The sequence below is a fragment of the Hypomesus nipponensis genome, chromosome 25, assembly GCF_054491055.1.
Source record: "Hypomesus nipponensis isolate SF chromosome 25, ASM5449105v1, whole genome shotgun sequence".
Classification (NCBI taxonomy): domain Eukaryota; kingdom Metazoa; phylum Chordata; class Actinopteri; order Osmeriformes; family Osmeridae; genus Hypomesus; species Hypomesus nipponensis.
In genome coordinates, this window is record NC_140385.1 from 4140056 (window position 1) to 4162566 (window position 22511).

The window sequence follows — 22511 nt, forward strand, 5'->3', positions numbered from 1 at the left end:
AAATCGTTTTATTTTTGGGGTGGGTCACACATTCTGACGGCCGTCAGAAATGGTGACCTATGTGGTAATGGCTCTATGATGACTCTAAATCGGAAAGAATTTCTCCAGATTAGTGTGAATTAATGAACTAACTACCCCAAACCATCTTTCGAAGTATTAATACATTTGGGTACCAGTTACAGAGGGAACACACATTCTTACAAAATCGTTTTATTTTTTGGTGGGTCACACATTCTGACGGCCGTCAGAAATGGTGACCTATGTGGTAATGGCTCTATGATTACTCTAAATTGGAAAGAATTTCTCCAGATTAGTGTGAATTAATGAACTAACTACCCCAAGCCATCTTTGGAAGTTTTAATACATTTGGGTAGCAGTTACAGAGGGAACACACATTCTTAAATTATTTTTTTATTTTTTGGGTGGGTCACACATTCTGACGGCCGTCAGAAATGGTGACCTATGTGGTAATGGCTCTATGATGACTCTAAATCAGAAAACATGGCTCCAGATGAGTGTTAAATTGTTGAAATAACAACCCTTAACCACGAAGATAATACATTTGGGAAGCAGTTACGGAGGGAACAAACATTCTTAAATAATTGTTTTATTTTTTGGGTGCATGGGTCACCCATTCTGAAGGCCGTCAGAAATGGTGACCCATGTGGTACTGGTTCTAACATGACTCTAAATCGGAAAAATGGCTCCAGATTAGTGTTAAATAGATAAAATAGCAACCCCAAACCATCTTTCGAAGTATTAATACATTCGGAAATTAGTTATGGAGGGAACACACATTCTTACAAAATCGTTTTATTTTTTGGTGGGTCACACATTCTGACGGCCGTCAGAAATGGTGACCTATGTGGTAATGGCTCTATGATGACTCTAAATCGGAAACAATTTCTCCAGATTAGTGTGAATTAATGAACTAACTACCCCAAGCCATCTTTCGCAGTTTTAATACATTTGGGTAGCAGTTACAGAGGGAACACACATTCTTAAATGATTTTTTTTATTTTTTGGGTGGGTCACACATTCTGACGGCCGTCAGAAATGGTGACCTATGTGGTAATGGCTCTATGATGTCTCTAAATCGGAAAATTGGCTCCAGATTAGTGTTCAATTGACAAAATAACAACCCCAAACCATCTTTCGAAGTATTAATACATTCGGAAATTAGTTATGGAGGGAACACACATTCTTACAAAATCGTTTTATTTTTTGGTGGGTCACACATTCTGACGGCCGTCAGAAATGGTGACCTATGTGGTAATGGCTCTATGATGACTCTAAATCGGAAACAATTTATCCAGATTAGTGTGAATTAATGAACTAACTACCCCAAGCCATCTTTGGAAGTTTTAATACATTTGGGTAGCAGTTACAGAGGGAACACACATTCTTAAATTATTTTTTTATTTTTTGGGTGGGTCACACATTCTGACGGCCGTCAGAAATGGTGACCTATGTGGTAATGGCTCTATGATGTCTCTAAATCGGAAAATTGGCTCCAGATTAGTGTTCAATTGACAAAATAACAACCCCAAACCATCTTTCGAAGTATTAATACATTCGGAAATTAGTTATGGAGGGAACACACATTCTTACAAAATCGTTTTATTTTTTGGTGGGTCACACATTCTGACGGCCGTCAGAAATGGTGACCTATGTGGTAATGGCTCTATGATGACTCTAAATCGGAAACAATTTATCCAGATTAGTGTGAATTAATGAACTAACTACCCCAAGCCATCTTTGGAAGTTTTAATACATTTGGGTAGCAGTTACAGAGGGAACACACATTCTTAAATTATTTTTTTATTTTTTGGGTGGGTCACACATTCTGACGGCCGTCAGAAATGGTGACCTATGTGGTAATGGCTCTATGATGTCTCTAAATCGGAAAATTGGCTCCAGATTAGTGTTCAATTGACAAAATAACAACCCCAAACCATCTTTCGAAGTATTAATACATTTGTAAATTAGTTATGGAGGGAAAACACATTCTTACAAAATTGTTTTATTTTTTGGTGGGTCACACATTCTGACGGCCGTCAGAAATGGTGACCTATGTGGTAATGGCTCTATGATGACTCTAAATCGGAAACAATTTCTCCAGATTAGTGTGAATTAATGAACTAACTACCCCAAGCCATATTTCGCAGTTTTAATGCATTTGGGTAGCAGTTACAGAGGGAACACACATTCTTAAATTATTTTTTTATTTTTTGGGTGGGTCACACATTCTGACGGCCGTCAGAAATGGTGACCTATGTGGTAATGGCTCTATGATGACTCTAAATCAGAAAACATGGCTCCAGATGAGTGTTAAATTGTTGAAATAACAACCCTTAACCACGAAGATAATACATTTGGGAAGCAGTTACGGAGGGAACAAACATTCTTAAATAATTGTTTTATTTTTTGGGTGCATGAGTCACCCATTCTGAAGGCCGTCAGAAATGGTGACCCATGTGGTACTGGTTCTAACATGACTCTAAATCGGAAAAATGGCTCCAGATTAGTGTTAAATAGATAAAATAGCAACCCCAAACCATCTTTCGAAGTATTAATACATTCGGAAATTAGTTATGGAGGGAACACACATTCTTACAAAATCGTTTTATTTTTTGGTGGGTCACACATTCTGACGGCCGTCAGAAATGGTGACCTATGTGGTAATGGCTCTATGATGACTCTAAATCGGAAACAATTTCTCCAGATTAGTGTGAATTAATGAACTAACTACCCCAAGCCATCTTTCGCAGTTTTAATACATTTGGGTAGCAGTTACAGAGGGAACACACATTCTTGAATGATTTTTTTTATTTTTTGGGTGGGTCACACATTCTGACAGCCGTCAGAAATGGTGACCTATGTGGTAATGGCTCTATGATGTCTCTAAATCGGAAAATTGGCTCCAGATTAGTGTTCAATTGACAAAATAACAACCCCAAACCATCTTTCGAAGTATTAATACATTCGGAAATTAGTTATGGAGGGAACACACATTCTTACAAAATCGTTTTATTTGTTGGTGGGTCACACATTCTGACGGCCGTCAGAAATGGTGACCTATGTGGTAATGGCTCTATGATGACTCTAAATCGGAAACAATTTATCCAGATTAGTGTGAATTAATGAACTAACTACCCCAAGCCATCTTTCGAAGTTTTAATACATTTGGGTAGCAGTTACAGAGGGAACACACATTCTTAAATTATTTTTTTATTTTTTGGGTGGGTCACACATTCTGACGGCCGTCAGAAATGGTGACCTATGTGGTAATGGCTCTATGATGTCTCTAAATCGGAAAATTGGCTCCAGATTAGTGTTCAATTGACAAAATAACAACCCCAAACCATCTTTCGAAGTATTAATACATTTGGAAATTAGTTATGGAGGGAAAACACATTCTTACAAAATTGTTTTATTTTTTGGTGGGTCACACATTCTGACGGCCGTCAGAATTGGTGACCTATGTGGTAATGGCTCTATGATGACTCTAAATCGGAAACAATTTCTCCAGATTAGTGTGAATTAATGAACTAACTACCCCAAGCCATATTTCGCAGTTTTAATGCATTTGGGTAGCAGTTACAGAGGGAACACACATTCTTAAATTATATTTTTATTTTTTGGGTGGGTCACACATTCTGACGGCCGTCAGAAATGGTGACCTATGTGGTAATGGCTCTATGATGACTCTAAATCAGAAAACATGGCTCCAGATGAGTGTTAAATTGTTGAAATAACAACCCTTAACCTTCTTACAAAGATAATACATTTGGGAAGCAGTTACGGAGGGAACAAACATTCTTAAATAATTGTTTTATTTTTTTGGTGCATGGGTCACCCATTCTGAAGGCCGTCAAAAATGGTGACCCTTGTGGTAATGGTTCTAACATGACTCTAAATCGGAAAAATGGCTCCACATTAGTGTTAAATAGATAAAATAGCAACCCCAAACCATCTTTCGAAGTATTAATACATTTGGGAATTAGTTATGGAGGGAACACACATTCTTACAAAATCGTTTTATTTTTTGCTGGGTCACACATTCTGACGGCCGTCAGAAATGGTGACCAATGTGGTAATGGCTCTATGATGACTCTAAATCGGAAAGAATTTCTCCAGATTAGTGTGAATTAATGAACTAACTACCCCAAGCCATCTTTGGAAGTTTTAATACATTTGGGTAGCAGTTACAGAGGGAACACACATTCTTAAATTATTTTTTTATTTTTTGGGTGGGTCACACATTCTGACGGCCGTCAGAAATGGTGACCTATGTGGTAATGGCTCTAAGATGACTCTAAATCAGAAAACATGGCTCCAGATGAGTGTTAAATTGTTGAAATAACAACCCTTAACCTTCTTACAAAGATAATACATTTGGGAAGCAGTTACGGAGGTAACAAACATTCTTAAATAATTGTTTTATTTTTTTGGTGCATGGGTCACCCATTTTGAAGGCCGTCAGAAATGGTGACCCATGTGGTAATGGTTCTAACATGACTCTAAATCGGAAAATTGGCTCCAGATTAGTGTTCAATTGACAAAATAGCAACCCCAAACCATCTTTCGAAGTATTAATACATTTGGGTACCAGTTACAGAGGGAACAGACATTCTTACAAAATCGTTTTATTTTTGGGTGGGTCACACATTCTGACGGCCGTCAGAAATGGTGACCTATGTGGTAATGGCTCTATGATGTCTCTAAATCGGAAAAATGGCTCCAGATTAGTGTTCAATTGACAAAAGAACAACCTCAAACCATCTTTCGAAGTATTAATACATTTGGAAATTAGTTATGGAGGGAAAACACATTCTTACAAAATCGTTTTATTTTTGGGGTGGGTCACACATTCTGACGGCCGTCAGAAATGGTGACCTATGTGGTAATAGCTCTATGATGTCTCTAAATCGGACAAAATGGCTCCAGATTAGTGTTCAATTGACAAAATAACAACCCCAAACCATCTTTCGAAGTATTAATACATTTGGAAATTTGTTATGGAGGGAACACACATTCTTACAAAATCGTTTTATTTTTTGGGTGGGTCACACATTCTGACGGCCGTCAGAAATGGTGACCTATGTGGTAATAGCTCTATGATGTCTCTAAATCGGACAAAATGGCTCCAGATTAGTGTTAAATTGACAAAATAAGAACCCCAAACCATCTTTCGAAGTATTAATACATTTGGAAATTTATTATGGAGGGAACACACATTCTTACAAAATCGTTTTATTTTTTTGGTGGGTCACACATTCTGACGGCCGTCAGAAATGGTGACCTCTGTGGTAATGGCTCTATGATGTCTCTAAATCGGAAAAAAAATGGCTCCAGATTAGTGTTAAATTGACAAAATATCAACCCCAAACCATCTTTCGAAGTTAATACATTTGGGAATTATTTACGGTGAGAACACACATTCTTACAAAATCGTTTTATTTTTTGGGTAGGTCACACATTCTGACGGCCGTCAGAAATGGTCACCTATGTGATAATGGCTCTATGATGACTCAAAATCGGAAAACATGGCTCCAGCTGAGTGTTAAATTGTTGAAACAACTACCCCAAACCATTTTTTTGAAGTTTTAATACCTTTGGCAAGCAGTTACGGTCGGAACACACATTCTTACAAAATCTTGATTTATTTAATTTTTTTGGTGGGTTACACATTCTGACGGCCGTCAGAAATGGTGACCTCTGTGGTAATGGCTCTATGATGACTCTTAATCGGAAAAAAATGCTCCAGATTAGTGTTAAATTGTTGAAATTACTACCCCAAACCATCTTTCGAAGTTTTAATACCTTTGGGAAGCAGTTACGGAGGGAACACACATTCTTATAAAATCTTGTTTTATTTTTTTGTGGGTCACACACACTTGATAAAGGTGTTAGAACTACAAACAATGGTTTGGAGTAGTCATATCATCCCTTCACACTAATCTGGAAACTTGTTTTCTCATTTGGAGTCCTCACAGAGCCAGTACCACAGAGGTTACCATATCTTACAAGCCTATGCAGCCTTCAGAATGTGTGACCCGACTGTAACTGCTTGATAATGGAGTTAAACTTCAAAATAATTGTTTTCGGCTAGTTATGGCATTCCATCACATTATGCCAGACACAGGTTTTTTCATTTGGAGTCCTCACAGAGCCATTACCACAGAGGTCACCATACCCCACTGTAACAGTTTAATACTGCAATACTGAGTTCAACTTCAACATTTTGTTGTTTGGGGTATTCATATCATCCCTTCACATTAATATGGATTCATGTTTTCTCATTTAGAGTTATCACATAGCCAGTACCACAGAGGTCACCATATCTGACAAGTAGCAGCCGTCAGAATATGTGACCTCACAATAGCAACAGTATCAACAAAAACAGACTTTTAAAATGACAATCATAAATATACTGCCCCCCTGAACAGTCAGTGAAAAGTTCTCAACATGATGGAGGAATTACATCTTTTTTTTTCCAGAATGATTGAAGTCAACCATTGCACTTTATTTTGCAGAATTTAAATATTTATAGCCTACGACTTTAACACCTTTTATTTTTCACATTGAAAATAGTTTTTCGATTGACTGTTACAACTTCTTGATGTCTTATTATTGTCTATTTCACCCTATATCTGTTGATGCCACCATGGGTGTAGGTTTAGAGGGGGACGCTAGGTACTAGTCCCCACCAATATTTTAAGATGACCAAAATTGTCCCCACCAATATTTTAGCGAACTCCTTTATGCTGCTATTTGGATCGATTCCGACGGCCAGGACCCGACGGTACAAGAAACGCTGTCATTTGATTGGCTGACACGCCACATGCAAGGGAAAGTGTCAAAGCTAGCACAGGCAACTTTGGCAACACTGGCAGACAAGCGAGCGGGTGTGTCAACGACAACTGTAACTTACCAGGGCTATCTGCCAATACATACACCAAAAAGGCCAGAGTGAAACGTTAATATTCTCTTTGCCCTTCAGCATGTAGCCTACCATTTTCCCCCTTGTTGTGCTTTGTAGATCAGCTATGCCACCCAAGAAGAAGAAAGGGGACTTTTTCATAAAGCAGAGTAAGTCAGGCCAAATAACTAGCCACACAAACAAACTAGCAGTGGTAGTGACCGGGCTTTCAAATGCAGATTCTACTGTGGAAAATAGTATTAACTGGTGATATTATGTTACCCAGGATATTGTTATAGCTAAACCTAGCTTCTGTAATCTTTCAACATGGTTCAGACAGGAGTATTGATTAGGGGTGTGTAGCAGGAATAGTCTCATAGAAGTCGCGCAATCATGAAAGAATGCTACGTTACCAAGTCAATGAATGTTAATCAGCTTACCTGAAGTTATAATTTTGCAGTCACAGTAAACAGTGGCTCTGAGACATTTTTCGTTTCTATATTCTCTTTATGTAGTGTATTTGTGAGTGTAGCCTACACAATGCAGATAAATAAAAGGGAGACCACCGGATTCACAGTTTAAAGAAGGATCGCCATTGCATTGCTAGACACGTGCTGGAGAAACGTGTTGGCAATGTGAATAAGTTAACACTGTTGGTTATTCAAATATAATGAACTATTATTTAATAATAATAATATCCAAATAATACTGTATACAATATGGTAGGAGGGTTAAACTTGCTAGCCATATGATAGGCTACTAAATGAATGAACCATTTTGAATGCAAGAAAGACTCTTCAGGTGAGGTTCCAATTAGTGAGGTTCTAATTAGTGAGGTTCTAATTAGTGAGGTTCTAATTAGTGAGGTTCTAATTAGGTTCTAATTAATGTCAAATTGTCAATTAATTTGGAGTCATCAGCACTGCTGTTTTGATTTAGGATGCTCAACCAATCATCATATTTATTCAAACATGGATTATTTTATTATTTATAGGAAATTCAGAAACCCAGTAAAGATGCTGTTTAACCAGTTTTAACTTTAGAGCACTAAACGCAAGAGGTTATGTATAAACTAAACGCAAAAAGAATCACAATCTTCTCAGTAAAAGTTCACTTCTCAGCCTTGGGGCCCCCCACCAAATCTGAGACCAAACCTACGCCCTTGGATGCCACCCTTTTCGAGATACTTGGGTTGCCCATTTCTGTGTCAAATTCAGTGACCGTAAACGTCACTTTCTTACGCTATCCGTTATTGGCTTTCGTACCCTGTCAATCAACACTCCCCGCCCCTTCAGCACGCTCCTGTTCGTTGTTTTGGATTTCTTTTTTTTAATGGCGAGACGAACGCCGTCCCGACTCCCGATGCGTGAGTGGTGTTTTGCTAGACTGACATAGCGGATTAGGCTACTATGTCAAATATTTTAGAATCATCGCGGATGTACGGATATAAATCCCGTCCAAAATAATTATTTTTATTTCGGTTCTATGAAGTATAAACGTCCTAATAATCTTGTGTTACGGTTTTGTAAAGATGAGGCTTTCAACTTAAGGTATGAAACTGTTGTTGTCTAAGTTGACTAAAAAACATCTACCGATGAACTATGCATAGCCTAATGGACCGATATTGCTCGGTTTTAAATTATTTCCCTCTAACAAACTGATCAAGCTAGTCTGTTTATTGAAATGTGTAATGCTGTCTGGAAGATGCAAGAATCATGCTCGTGACATTCATTCATTCGTCGGAAATCATGCGAATGGACAAGTTGTCACGCTATAAAAGCTATCCCAAAGCTTCTCCCATTACGTAACACGGAATACCAACCAGCTGTTTCTGTAATACGGGACACTTAAGTCGAGAATAATGTGGAGTAACAAAAATAATACATTCTAACACCCTGCAATTCTTGCCTGGTCAAAATAATATTTGATGCATGTCTGCCCAGTGAAATTTCTACTGGGCTGTCCAATTTTGCCGAACGTTTTTAGTAATCCATGAGTTTATATAACACAGCTAAAACAGCACACCTCGAGTTAACACACGTTTCAGTATTTGTGAATCATCGATGATTTAAATGAACTAGGTGAACCAAACTAAATGTTAAAAGTGAAACACATGTTCCTCCACTGTTAGTCCTAATTTGACCCAGCCGGAACGACTCTGGCAGGTCGAGAACTGTGTGGTCTGTGAACGGAGAGAGGTCATGCCGCGCAGAGGCTTAGACATCCACGTTTTATTTACCTCCGGTGAGACATCGGACAACGACTGTGAAGTAAGACATCAGAGCGGCAGTATTTGTGCATGTGTGCGTGTGCATGACAGCTTTTGCGTGCCTGTGTGTCTGACCAAACATAACACTTGCTTTAATCTCTAGCTGCTGTGCTGTCCAATTAGTAACGGACTAATGGCTTCCAATAAATCATTACAGTACATCCTACACAGTCTCTCTTTCACTCTCTCTTTCTCTCTCTGCCTCTCTCTCTCACTTTTTCCCACTCTCCCTGCCTCTCTTTCTCTCTCTTTGCCTTGAAAACAGATGGGGGAAAGTTGTGTCGAGGGAGACAGAGTGTGTCTTTGTGAGATTGGACCCTGTTCACTGTACGCTGAAGCACACACACACCCACTGCTGGTGAGTGAGAAAGAGGCACTCGCACACACACTGCTGGTGAGTGAGAAAGAGGCACTCGCACACACACTGCTGGTGAGTGAGAAAGAGGCACTCGCACACACACTGCTGGTGAGTGAGAAAGAGGCACTCGCACACACACTGCTGGTGAGTGAGAAAGAGGCACTCGCACACACACTGCTGGTGAGTGAGAGGCACTCTTCCCATCACAGTCATGTTGTCAATGGCCCCTGGCTTCCACAATGTTCCTTTCAGTCTCACCCACCCACTAATCATTCACATTTAATAAAAAAGAAAAGAAAAAGAATCTCTCTCTCTCTCACTCTCTCTTCTTTCAGGACACATTAACCTGTGAGCACTGTGGTAAAAACAGGGTGGTGGTTACCAGGTATTCAGAAGGCTATGGCACAGAGGTATGTATGTATGTGTTTGAAAATATCCATTATGAGTCGAGCTTCACTGTCTATAACCGTAAAATGTGTGGGTTGAATCATGCACACTATATAATGTGACACAGACATACACACACACACAAATCATCAAGTTGAAGTTGCTTTCAAATCAAACAAAGGTGGGCGCTCAAATGAGTCACCAGGCATCTGAAGCTAAAACTTCACCTAATGTATTTCTTTGCAGTAGGTGTGTGTGTGTGTGTGTGTGTGTGTGTGTGTGTGTGTTCATATCCGTGACTCATACTTTGCAGGAGGAATGTGTTTTGTCCGATCGTCAGGGTGAAAGCGACGCAGATGCTGACATAGAAGATGCAGACTGCAGGTTCGACACACACAAGCACAGACATATACAGACACACACACATGCACAGACATATACATACACACAGACACACACACGCATATTGTTTGTCGTTTGTATCGTTTCCCTCTTATTCCTCCTTTGACTCTTCAGCTTTGTTCTGATTGGTCCAGACTGCAGGAGCCAGGTTCTCTCCAGCGAATCAGCTCACGGAGACGCAGACGACCGCGAGTCACACGACAGGATACAACGGAGAGCGAGGATGACGGTGGGCGGAGCCACAGGTCCCATCGCTGGAACCTCAGACTCAGTCCTCACCGGGCTCACGGCAGGACCATTCAGGAGGTCAACAGCAGCCACAACAGGACAACAAAAACAGCCTCAAGAAAAACATAGAAACCATCAACTAAAACTTGCAGTTGCTCTTTGTACAAATGTCACTTTCTCACTTTCTGTCTCTCTCTTTTTCCTCACTCTCTTTCTCTCTGTTTTTTTCACGCTCTTTCTTTCTTTCTCTCTCTTTTCTCTCTTTTTCTATCTCTCTCTATCTCTCTTTTTCTCTCTCTCTGTCTCTCTCTCTCTCTTTCAGGAGAGTGTGTCCCAGGTCAGACCGCTGGTAGTATGTCAGCCCAGTGTTGGAGAAGGGCAGAAGGCCCCCGTAGAAATTTCCGGAAGACCCAGGTGGCTGATGTCCTTGAAGCCCTCAACTCTCTCACTCTCGTTCATCCTCCTCTTCTCTCTCCCTCTCTCTCTTTCCTTAGTCATTGTTCTCATGTCTTTCTTTCTGCCATGGGCCGGTGCTTGACCAAACTGTACGTTTGTTTGTGTTGTTTGTGTCTGTGTTGTTCTGCGTTGTTCTGCGATTTCTGTCACGATGGTGAGACAGGCAGCCTGTGCTACTCCACCCTTTTATTTTGTCACCTATCTTCTCGCTTTTTGATTGGCATGCTTTTATTGTCTCTCGTTCATATTCCTCTTCTTCTCTATCTCTGGCATTTTCTCTTTTTCCTCTTTCTCCGTCTTTTTCTCCCTCTCTCCCCCTCGTTTGTAAAAATAGACCTCTCGGCTCGCTGCTCATACTAAGCAGAGAGGGTGTGATACGGAGGAGGAAGGGTTAGAATGTCGCGCACGGATGGTGTGGTTTGGCTCCATGGAAAATATGTAAATAACTGAACTATGCAATCCTCTTTATCTGCCTCCCTTCCCTCTCTCTCTCTCTCTCTCTCTCTCTCTCTCTCTCTCTCTCTCTCTCTCTCTCTCTCTCTCTCTCTCTCTCTCTCTCTCTCTCTCTCTCTCTCCCTCCCTCCCTCTCTCCTTTCAGTAACCAGAACCCTTCCCCGTCCTTGTGACTCCAGCTAACTGTTCTGGTTCTCTTTCCCTTCCTGTCTTCTGCCTCGTACCTCCTCTTCTCTCTGAGGCAGGAACGATCCTTTGTGAATACCGGGACCCATGTGTCTAAATTTGTACTTGTCCTAGTTTTTTTTATATATATATCTAAAACAGTAGAGCTTAGACATGGACCAACCTCTCATCCTTTTGATAGACTTGTTGCTTGGCAGGTAACTTACAAGGTCTAAGTAATCAGAATTGAAAGTGTGTTGTAAATGTGCTAACTCTTTAGGAGCTAATACTTTACTGACTGTGCAATATGTATCTACAAATCAGTATGTGAAAAACTTCAACCAAATGTTTATTTCCTCCATTGTTTAATGTGCTTCGTCTAAGTTGCCAGATTTGTGTATACATGTATGTTTATTGTTATATTTTATGGGGCCAGAAAATTGATAATGAATAAAACAATATTGTATTTTGAGGGTTTGTGTAAGTAATTTAGACTGCATTCTCAATGGTGATACTTTCACCTTATCAAAAGTTAATTGCAACTTCTACCCACAATGCATTGTAATAGGCTGCATAGTCTAATCTTTCTGGAGTTAATGTGTCTGTGCTGAAACTATCTGTGGTGGAGGAAGAGAAGGGGATAAAGAGAGAGACAGTGTGGGTGAGACTGAGAAAGAGAGAGAGGGGGGGAGGAACACATAATAATATGGTGGGCACAGCCACTTTCCTATGAAACATGCACAGGAAAGAAGCGATTGATTGAGTGAGAGAATGAGTGTCAACCTTCTGAGGCAAGGAGGGAACTAATTGGAGCCCCACTGTCTAAAAATCTCGTCAAAAGGACCCTGGAGAGTGGTGGCCCACAAGGAAGCTACAGCCCTCCCCCCCCCCCCTCTCTCTCTCTCTCTCTCTCTCTCTCTCTCTCTCTCTCTCTCTCCTTTCTCTCTCTCCCATACACTCTCTCTCTCTCTCTCTCTCTCTCTCTCTCTCTCTCTCTCTCTCTCTCCTTTCTCTCACCCCTCTCTCTCTCCCATACACTCTCTCTCTCTCTCTCTCTTTTTCTCTCTGTATGCATATTGCCATGGTAACCATCTGATTTGTGCAGGGTGGCAAAAGACAGATTTTCATAACTTGACTTGCCAGACGGTCAGATGCAGCCACAGGCCAAAATGTGAATAAAACAAGCCTAGCATCTGCCGTGTTACTCATCCGCGGCCGCGTGACTGTAAACATCGCTCCGATCGCTTCAAATGAGGCAGATTTATTAAATATGTATTTTCTACAATGTCAATCATTCATATAACTTGTGTTTTTAAGTTTGTCGGTGACTGTAAAGCCCCCGATGCTTCTTATTCTGTAAATGTGGCTGTTAGTTTGCTTGTTTGCACTGATTGTTTGTTTGCAGAATAACTACAATGATAAACTCAGTGAGGAGCCAACAGAAGAAGAGCGTCTGTTTATAACGTGTCGGTTTCAGATCCCATTTCCTTGTGTCAAGTAGAGTGCCATCAGTAACAGTTGTTTCTATCAACCGTGTGCCAGTGACTGTTTACCTCGTCATACACATGGTGGATTACCGTAATAGAAAATAGCATAAGAGAAAAGTTCCCCTTTGAGATCTGAGTGTTTTTTTTTGTGCTTTTAATGAATGTGTGAGGGGACTATTTGATCCGTCTGACTCACTGGGTATGTCATACCCCATCTCCTCATATAACCCAGACTGCTTTGGAGAAGCCTGCCAAACTCCCAAACTGCCAACCCGGTTCCAGGAAATTCTTGAAGAGTGGAGAGACATAAAAAACATGTGTTGTGACCTTTTCATGTCATGTTTGTGACTTTGGTGGGCAAAAGGTTGACCAAATTATGATATAAAGAACAATAACCATCAAAGAGAAGACGGAGGGGAGGGACACGTGTCATGAAAGGGTGAGGACTTGTTGATGAAAGGGTGAGAACTTTGTTGATGAAAAGGTGAAGACTTGTTGATGAAAGGGTGAGGACTTGTTGAGGGGAAATGTAAGTTGTAAATGTAAGATAACAGGAACATTACAAGTATACCAAAGCAACTGGAGGAGGATGAATGATATTAGAAAGTCAATGACACACAACCAAGTGAAAAAGCATTGCAGAGTTAAGTGAGAAAACAACACATGAAACATCTAAAAACTTCAGATGATGTGGATCAGATGGGAGTATATTTAGCCACCTCTTGTGTGATAATTCCATGGGTCCCGGGGGCCATTAAGGGGAGAGGAGGAGATTCGTCTTAAAGATGAGAGGAGTGTTTTCCACAGTGGCTGCTGAAGAGGTAAGACATAAAAGCGACACAGACACTCTGACGTCATTGTGTCCTCTCCGTCGTGTCTATGTCTGAAGAACCTGTGCAAAGTAAGTGACTTTAAGTTTTGTTACCAACTTGATGTATTTGTATTGCCTCTGCACCTTGATCGACTTGTGAAACACTGAAAAGACAAAGCTGAAAGAAGGAATGCTTTTTACAAATTTGTTATATTATAACTAATAAAATAGTATGTAAAATCTGACTCTTGTCATCATGGATGTGGCTGGGAGTAGCTTTCATACGGAAGGGCCAGCCGGAAGATGATTCTGGAAGGCTGAAAAGGAGGATCTGGGAACTGATGAGGAAAAAGAGGAGGGAGAGGGGTGGGGTGATTATGACGAGGATGATGATCGGGAAAACAGAATTTATGAATCTGTTGAAGAGGAAGCTGACGACTATGACAAAAGCATGAGAAAGGTTTACCGCAAACAAACTTACGCTAGAGAGCTGTTCCAGACCTTGGAGGAGTTCAGGGACTCCTCTCTGCTCACTGACCTGACTCTGAGCACTGAGGATGGGCTGAGATTCCAGGTCCACTCCCCTGTCCTGGCTGCTGTCAGCTCCCTGGTCTACCACAGTCTACAGGACGGGGATGCAGAGTGGGAGAAGAGGGGAGGATCTGTTAACATGAACAGACAGAGACAGGTGTCGATGGTTCTGGGTCGTGGGGTGGACCGTGTAGGGCTGGTGGGGGTGCTGGAGTTTGCCTACACTGGGGTCATAGCAGCTCTGAGCTCTGATCTGGTCCAGATCCAGACTGCAGCTCAAGTACTGGGAGTTCCCAGAGTTCTGGAGCTCTGTAGAGAGGAAGAGGAGAAGACGAAGATAGGAGAACAGAGGAAGACAGAGGAGAGGAAGATCTCAGCTGGAGAACAGATGGAGATCAGTCTTCAGTTCATCAGACAGCTGTGGACACAGAGAGTAGGCTGTGATGTCATACTGGGGGTGGATGGAACTTCTTTTTATGGTATGTATCATTTCTTCTTCATCTACATGTAGTGGTGAAAACTGTATATGGAGTATTATGCAAATTATTCACATTCAGCTGAAACAAACCAGAAATATATCATTGTGCATTTCCTTCTGCTAGCTCACAGAGTTGTCCTGGCTGCCAGTAGTGACTATTTCAGAGCAATGTTCACCAATGGGATGAAAGAATCCCAGCAGTACTGTGTGACTCTCCCCTTCCTGGTGGCATCCGAGCTGGAGATCCTGATTGGTTGCTCGCACAGTGGGTCACTTTCTCTCAATTGGGACTGTGTCTTTGAGGTTGGTTGCACCGCCCTTCGGCTACAGTTCCAGGCCGCCTTCTCACTGTGCATCGACTTCCTGCAACAGGAAATAGGCGTCCACTCCTGCTTGGACGTGGCGTCCTTCGCTGAGGAGTTTGGGATGGCAGATCTTCTCGAAACAGCCGACAACTTTGTCCTACGGAACTTCAATAAGGTCTCAGTCACAGAGAAGTTCCGAGACTTGCCCTTTGAGAAGCTTTGTAAGTTCCTGAGAAGCCCCTACCTCTGTGTGTCTTCTGAACTTGTTGTATTTAAGGCAGTGGTGTCCTGGATCGAGGTCAATCCCATGACCAGTCCTAAACTTATTAGAAAGCTACTGAAAACTGTTCAGTTCCCTTTAATGACCTTCCCAGACGTCAAAGAGATCAAAGCAATGAAGATATGGACTGATTGCAACTCTGTTTATCTCCTGAAGACTTTACTGAAAGAGTTCTGGTCCTATCGCTTTGCCTCAGACAACCATTACAGGATCTACCTACCCACAGAGACATTGGTCTTGGTAGGTGGAAACCAGTTATCTGAGGATCCACAGATACATATTCCTACTCGAGAGTTGTGGTTTGGTAATTCCCTGAGGAACCACATTGGCATTGTGAAGAGTGTGGAGTGGAGGAAGCTGGGAGAGATGCCAGAGACACCCAGGGTTAGTCATGAGGTGGTGGTTCTGGAGGGGAAGTTGTACGTGGTCGGAGGCAGGAAGTTCTGGAACAGATCGGACGCCCTGAGCTCAGCCTGGCGGTGAGCTGAACAATCAAAGGTTTCATCTGTGAAGTTCAAACTTTCATTGACATCAGCTTTGTCTCATTGTTGTTTTTTCAATTCTGACTCTCATCAGGTATGACCCAGCTACAAACGAATGGCAGAAGCTGGCCGACATGCAGGAGCCAAGGTGCTCCTTCTCTGTGGTTGCTGTGGATGGTTTGATATATGCCATAGGAGGAGACTTTGAATACCAGGCTAACTTGGACAGGGTGGAGCGCTACTGCCCAAAGACAGACTCCTGGAGGTGAGATGGAAGGGGAACTTTTTGACACATTGGTTTGAGGAAATGGTTCTTGATGAAATAAAAACCTTGTTTGTATAGGGGTTTTAGGGCAATCGGAGATGGACAGCCAAATAAATGTTAAATAGTCACAATTACAAATATTGTGACTTTAAGTATTTTAAGTTTGCATTAAGAACATAACCTACCTTCCTTTCAGCTCCTGCAAACCTCTGGACAAGGCCTTGAGCGTCCACTCTGCCTCAGTGCTGGACGGCCAGATCTTCATCTCAGGAGGCTTCAACTGCAACTATGAGTGTCAAGTGTCCATGTTCCTCTACCACCCAGAGAGAGGAACCACCTACCTGACTGACATGATCCAAGCCCGGGCCTTTCACTGCATGGAGACCCTCAATGGCCGCCTGTACGTCACAGGTGGCATCTCCGCTGACACCCAGAGGGGCTACTTTGACCAGCTGTCCTGTGAGGTGTACGACCCTGCGAGGGATTCCTGGAGCTCCATCTCCCCCCTGACCATCCCTCACGTTGGCCCAGCCTCGGCAGTCCTGGAGGGGAAGCTGTACGTGCTGGGAGGGTACTGCCAGGAGGACAACAGGGAGTCCAAGCTGGTGCACCGCTACGATCCCAGCAGCCAGCGCTGGGAGAACATGGGCAGTATGCCTGGACCCAGCTTTGCTTTACAAGCATGTGTGCTTTCCCTGCCGGCACATCTAAGACAATTACCTCATTAAATTAACCAGTGAAGTTTCATGCACCACTGGAATTAGAGGGATTTTTGGGCACTTTACATAACAGAAAAATGCTATTGATCATGATTGTATTTCAGAAACTCAGAAAGAAATCTATGTCAGCTCCAGTTAGCATGTTGCTTATGGAAAGTATTGGGGATGGGCTCAATGTATTCAAAGCCTGGCATTTGCCTAAGAAAACATGTAAACTTGTAAGTTTGATTTTGTTGTTTAGTTTGTTCTGGTGTTCAACAAGGGGTGTTTTATAAATACTGTTGTTGTTTTTTGTTTTTCCAGTTACTAAAGTATACAAGTGGCAGTGGCATTTCCACATTTCCACCCCAGGGTTAGGTTTCTGCTTCAGATTGTAAACTGTGCAAAACATTTGGGTCAACAATAAATCTGTGTTCTAAAAACGTATTTTAAGACTCCAGCCTGGCTGTCCTCTCTGATTTGATGTCCCTCTGAGACAAGCATCCCAGTGGCATCGTTATGATAAGCTTCAACTGAGTGACGCGTGGGGTCAAGTGACAGTCAGAAGGTTCAAATACAGCGCTCACAGGTTAATGTGTCCTGAAAGAAGAGAGAGAGGGAGAGATAGAGAGAGAGAGAGAGAGAGATAGGGAGAGAGGGAGAGAGGGAGAGAGGGAGAGAGAGATAGGGAGAGAGGGAGAGAGGGAGAGGGAGGGAGAGAGAAAGAGAGAGGGAGAGAGAAAGAGAGAGAGAGAGAGAGAGAGTGGTAAATGTCCTGTCTTTTGCCCCTCACACCCCCACCTCACCAAGACATTCTTCTTATTCTGCCGCTCCTCGGTCAAGATTCCCCAGCGTTTCGCAGAGGGGGAGGAATGAAATCCCGCTGGTGTCTTGTGGAAAATCCAACCGCCTGATCTTTCTGTCACAAGTCCCAGAATGCTTTGGTAGGAGCCCTGGCAAGGTCATGAAGGTCATGGGATGTCTTGGTTTGTGGGCTGGAACAGCTGAGGAATGAGCCCATGTTATGGTTTGGGGGCACAACCTTTCTTAGGACATATTTGCAACACGATAGACAGCCCTTTAAACTTCTTCTTAAATAAATGAACCGTGATACAAAGGTAAATAAAGATGCATGATTTGTTGGATGCAGGGGAAAAGGGTATTTGGTTACAGACAAGATATCATATTGTAATATGATATGAACTTTTCAGAATTACTGTATACTGTATTATGTATTACTGTATTATTCATATAATTGTTTTTTTTGTTGTGCAGTGAGTAAACTGACAGTAGACACATTTATCTCCTTAAAGCATTTTTTATACATACAGTGAGTCGATAATCTCTCGATATGTGTTGATGGAATATTCTTGATGTGCGCTTTTTTACTGCCCAGTTGAAATGGATTAATAAAACGTTTATAGACCCTTTTTCAAATAATTGTTATTTTATGAATATCATCCATGATTTGGTTTCAAAAAATACATTTTCCATCACTAAGAACACGATTGGGATACCATTTATGTCCATCATTATCACTGTTTATTACTTCCATAATCAACTGTATTAAATCTAGTTTCAGAGTGACTATGTCCATTGCTGAAGTTTTGTGTAAGTACCAACAGATCTCAGCACCTTGTGTCTGAGTCTGTCTCTCTGAGCTGTGAGCTCAAGGGGAACTCTACTGGATGGACACTGAGGAGGTACACAGGCAGTGAGCTGTATACTGTGTGTTCGTCTGTCAGGAGATCGACTACAGGATCCACCTGCATCATCAGGTCCCTAAACGTAGGGCACAGTGGAGTGTTCTGGTGTGAGTCTGGCTCAGGAGAGTACAGCAATGCTGTCAACATCACCGTACATGGTGCGTTCATGATACTTGATTGACTAAATAGTGTTCAATTGGGACATTTTTATGAACATGACTTTAAACTCCATTGAAATCTCCTGATTTCCAGTTGGCCCTGTGATCCTGGAGAGTCCTGTCCACCCTGTCACTGAGGGAGACTCTGTGACTCTGCGCTGCAGACACAAGACTCCTCCATCAAGCCCCAAGGTAGACTTCTACAAAGATGGTAACCTGATCAGGAAGGAGACCACAGGAGAGATGACCATCCCTGCAGTATCCCAGTCAGACGAAGGCCTCTACAAGTGTACATACTCTGACAGGGAACAATCCCCACAGAGCTGGCTGCTGGTGAGAGGTGAGAGGACATTCACTAGCCTCCAGGGGGCGACAACCCTCAACCTCATCCTTCAAGCTGTCTCCTTTCAACACCTTGACTGAAGTCTTGATTCAGCATCGTCTCTCTTCTCTCCCTCTGGTTGTCTCTCCAGGGACAGCGGTTCCTGTCTCCCTGCTGCCCAGGCTGCTGTGTGGGCTACTGGTGACCTCCCCCTTCCTGGTGACAACCATCCTGCTGCTGCTCATCAAACGCCAGCAACCAGGTGAGGACACATGATGATGCTGTGAGAAGTGTTTGAAGAGCAGGGGCTCTGCAGGAGGTGTGGACCAGGCTGGCTCCTGGTGAGGATGTCTGGGGAAGCAGGAGATCCCAGGATGGAGGTGTGAGCACTGACCTGTAGGGTCATGTGGGGGGGTGACAGGGAGCCAGCTGACTGGAGCGTGTGTTACTACATACAGTAGTACAGGTATGTGGCTCTGAGAGCAAGTCAATAAATGAGCATTAAGGGCAGGCTGAGCAACAATATTTAGGCCTTTTTTTATTGAAACTAACTGAGGCTGTTTCTAATTCCTCTGCTTTTCATGACTGCTGTTGTCCAATATGAACAGAACTGATTGTGTTTGTGTCTGTTTTTCACAGTCAAAACTGCCGAGGAGGATGAAGGAGTTGAACTCACCGTGCGAAAACCAAGAGGTCGTAGTCATGACGACACTGGACCGTGAGCTCCACTCTGATACGTTTGATTCTTGTTCTGAAGCTTAACCAATGATACGCAACTCTGTCACTGTTCATTTTTAGACACCACAGTTTCATGATACTGAATTATGTACTGTCACTGTACTGTGTGTGTGTTGTTGTCAGTCAGCTTGTTTGTTAAGTCCAGTGATGCCCCAGATAGACAAGATGTGATGTGTCAGTCTGTCTGCCATCTTTGTTATTTAGACTACATGTAAGACTTTTGTAATTTATCCCATAGCTATGCTGATATAGTTTACATCAATGATGCCGTAGTTATATAGTCTACTCTACATCGAGTACACCATCATTGTATTTATACAGTATGTTTCAATTTAGCTATTATTCAATTTTTATTGTATTTTCTTTCATTGAAAACCAGAGTTTGACTTACATGACTTATTTCAAAAGTTCAGTGCCTGCACTGGTGTAAAACCTGACAAGATTCAGACACACCCTAACTGTGTGTATCTAGTTCATGTTCCTCCACATAAATTTTTTGGAAAAGCAAACATTTGTCATTTGTATTATTGGCTTGTTTACTTTTAAATAAAAACAGTTTTCATAACTTTCTATAAAGCTATTTTCTAATAACAACCAATTGCTCTACTGCACAGATGAACATACTTTGTTTTTAAACTTACGTTTAAAAACTGGTCTTTCATTTATTTAGATCAATTGAATGATTTCAGATAAACTACCCAATACCCAATAGACATTTAAAACGTGCATTCACAGGAGAGATGTATGAAATGTCTGCAAACCCGGGAGCTGGATGGTGTTGGCGGCCAGGTCTTGGCTGGAAGCCGAGGAGGTATGATACTGATGATACTCTATGATACCGAGCACTGATACTGAATGAATGTGCCGAGTAAAGGGAGGGTCAGAACCTGATCTGGACAGGATGAGGCGCAGATGGTTTCAACTGGATGAAGATTGAGATTCAGCAGGCTTGAAGAATCCTGTCTATTGAGGGATGTGTTTTTGTATATCTTGGTTCCGTTGTTCTTTTAATTTGTGTGTTTTGCGTTTTTGTGCTCCACTTATATATTTTCTTTCGGCCAATCTTCCACTATGCCATATGGCAATGAGTGATGAAAATGATTGTCTGACATGATTTGACCAGCATAAGCTGATTGGACAGATGTGACCCATCTGCTCATTTTTTACTTTTTTAGTTTCTTATGGGGCAATTATGTGCGGGCAAAGCAGAGAAAGGGGAGGTAACCCCTTTTTTCAAAACGGAGCATTTGAGCTTTCATTTTCTCAAATTTGGAGAAGTATACCCAGGGCTTGGTTTACACCTATGGACATTTCTAGCCACTGGGCGACCAAAGGCAGGCTAGGGGCAGGGGCAGACTGAGGGGAAAAAGTGGCCCGGGAGTTATGTCCGGCCCACTCAGTAAACGGCGCGCGGCCCACTCAATGCATCGCACGTTTCCACCAGTCATTGGCCTACTTGGAAAAATACCCATACACTTAGCTTTATTATGGATGATTACAAAGAAATTACATCACATATGTTTTATATCTTACGTTGAACTTCCGAAGTCCGTAAGAACACATTTCAGAAGACACGTACATTTTTGAAAAATCGGCACCACGAGTGTGAATACACATCGCAAGGAGGAGTATAAAGCTCAGTCATTGATTCTGGCCTACGAAAGGTCTTAGAGCAATTTATGTGTTCAAACTGTCTAATGTGGAATAGTATGAGATCCTGGCGATGTCAGAGTAATGGTAATGGAAGTGGGCCCGGAATCCCCAATGGCTGGTCCGCCCCTGGCTAGGGGAACTCATATTAATGTTAAATTACCACCTATCGGGAAGTTTTCATGTCATGGGACCTTTAAGTTATGCAATTTCCTTACAGTTTCAACACATTTCTGTTGAAGTACTTATCAACAACATCAAGCGGTGTTGCTAATGTGGGTTCCTGCTGCACACTCACATGAAGAGAATGGGGACCTCATTACCTGAACACAGGAAGTACACACGCACACACAACAAACACAACACTTCACTTACACAATGTGTAACAAACAGTAACACATGCTGGGCACATTTTGCAGGGCAGTTTTTTGTCACGTGAGGATGACACCTACAAATAAACAAGAGACGCAGATAGAATCACATCCTGTCACAACATTTAAGTTGATTGAGAAATATTGAAAAGTTTGAAGATTTCTTCATTTTCTGAGTTCTCTCTCTGTCCAGTGTTATGGTAAAGAGGAAGGAACTACAGAGTTGGCCAACTTGATTGAAGAACTTTAAATTCATTATTTTATTTATTTTCATGACTTCATACTGTATTCTCAAAGGTTAATGGCACAGTCCCTGTAGTTTCTCTCTCATTAATCATATTGTAACTCTTTTTATATGTTTATCTCTCCATTCTCTGTTCATCTCTCTCTCTCTCTCTCTCTCTCTCTCTCACTCTCTCTCTCTCTCTCTCTCTCTCTCTCTCTCTCTCTCTCTTTCTTTCTCTCTCACACATGCACTCTCTCTCTCTCTCTCTCTCTCTCTCTCTCTCTCTCTCTCGCTCTCTCTCTCTCTCTCTCTCTCTCTCTCTCTCTCTCTCTCTCTCTCTCGCTCTCTCTCTCTGACCCT

The 22511-nt window shown here is 42.0% G+C and overlaps 3 protein-coding genes across 4 annotated transcripts; all 3 read left to right on the top strand.

The window, feature by feature from the left end:
• The first annotated feature begins 8271 nt into the window (after positions 1 to 8271).
• LOC146221864 (uncharacterized) lies at positions 8272 to 12115 on the top strand. 2 transcript variants are annotated; one of them, XM_084691271.1, is made up of 7 exons: positions 8272 to 8475; positions 9057 to 9195; positions 9460 to 9552; positions 9888 to 9962; positions 10253 to 10323; positions 10476 to 10647; positions 10892 to 12115. In XM_084691271.1, the coding sequence occupies exons 1-7, from the start codon at positions 8411 to 8413 to the stop codon at positions 11105 to 11107; spliced, it is 831 nt and encodes a 276-aa protein (XP_084547397.1). In that variant the 5' UTR covers positions 8272 to 8410; the 3' UTR covers positions 11108 to 12115. The 2 variants fall into 2 exon arrangements, with proteins under 2 accessions (XP_084547397.1, XP_084547398.1); XM_084691272.1 differs by lacking the exon at positions 9460 to 9552.
• Positions 12116 to 13915: 1800 nt separating this feature from the next.
• Positions 13916 to 17418, top strand: LOC146221865 (kelch-like protein 33). The gene is made up of 5 exons (XM_084692087.1): positions 13916 to 13951; positions 14258 to 14951; positions 15075 to 16014; positions 16112 to 16282; positions 16479 to 17418. Exons 1-5 carry the CDS (start codon positions 13916 to 13918, stop codon positions 17008 to 17010), a joined length of 2373 nt encoding a protein of 790 aa, XP_084548213.1. The 3' UTR covers positions 17011 to 17418.
• Positions 17419 to 18570: 1152 nt separating this feature from the next.
• On the top strand, positions 18571 to 20334 carry LOC146221866 (high affinity immunoglobulin gamma Fc receptor I-like; the record flags this gene model as incomplete). Its single annotated transcript, XM_084692088.1, has 4 exons — positions 18571 to 18844; positions 18939 to 19184; positions 19318 to 19428; positions 19806 to 20334. Coding segments are annotated over 4 exons (714 nt in total), but the record flags the coding sequence as incomplete, so codon positions are not given.
• Positions 20335 to 22511: the final 2177 nt, after the last annotated feature.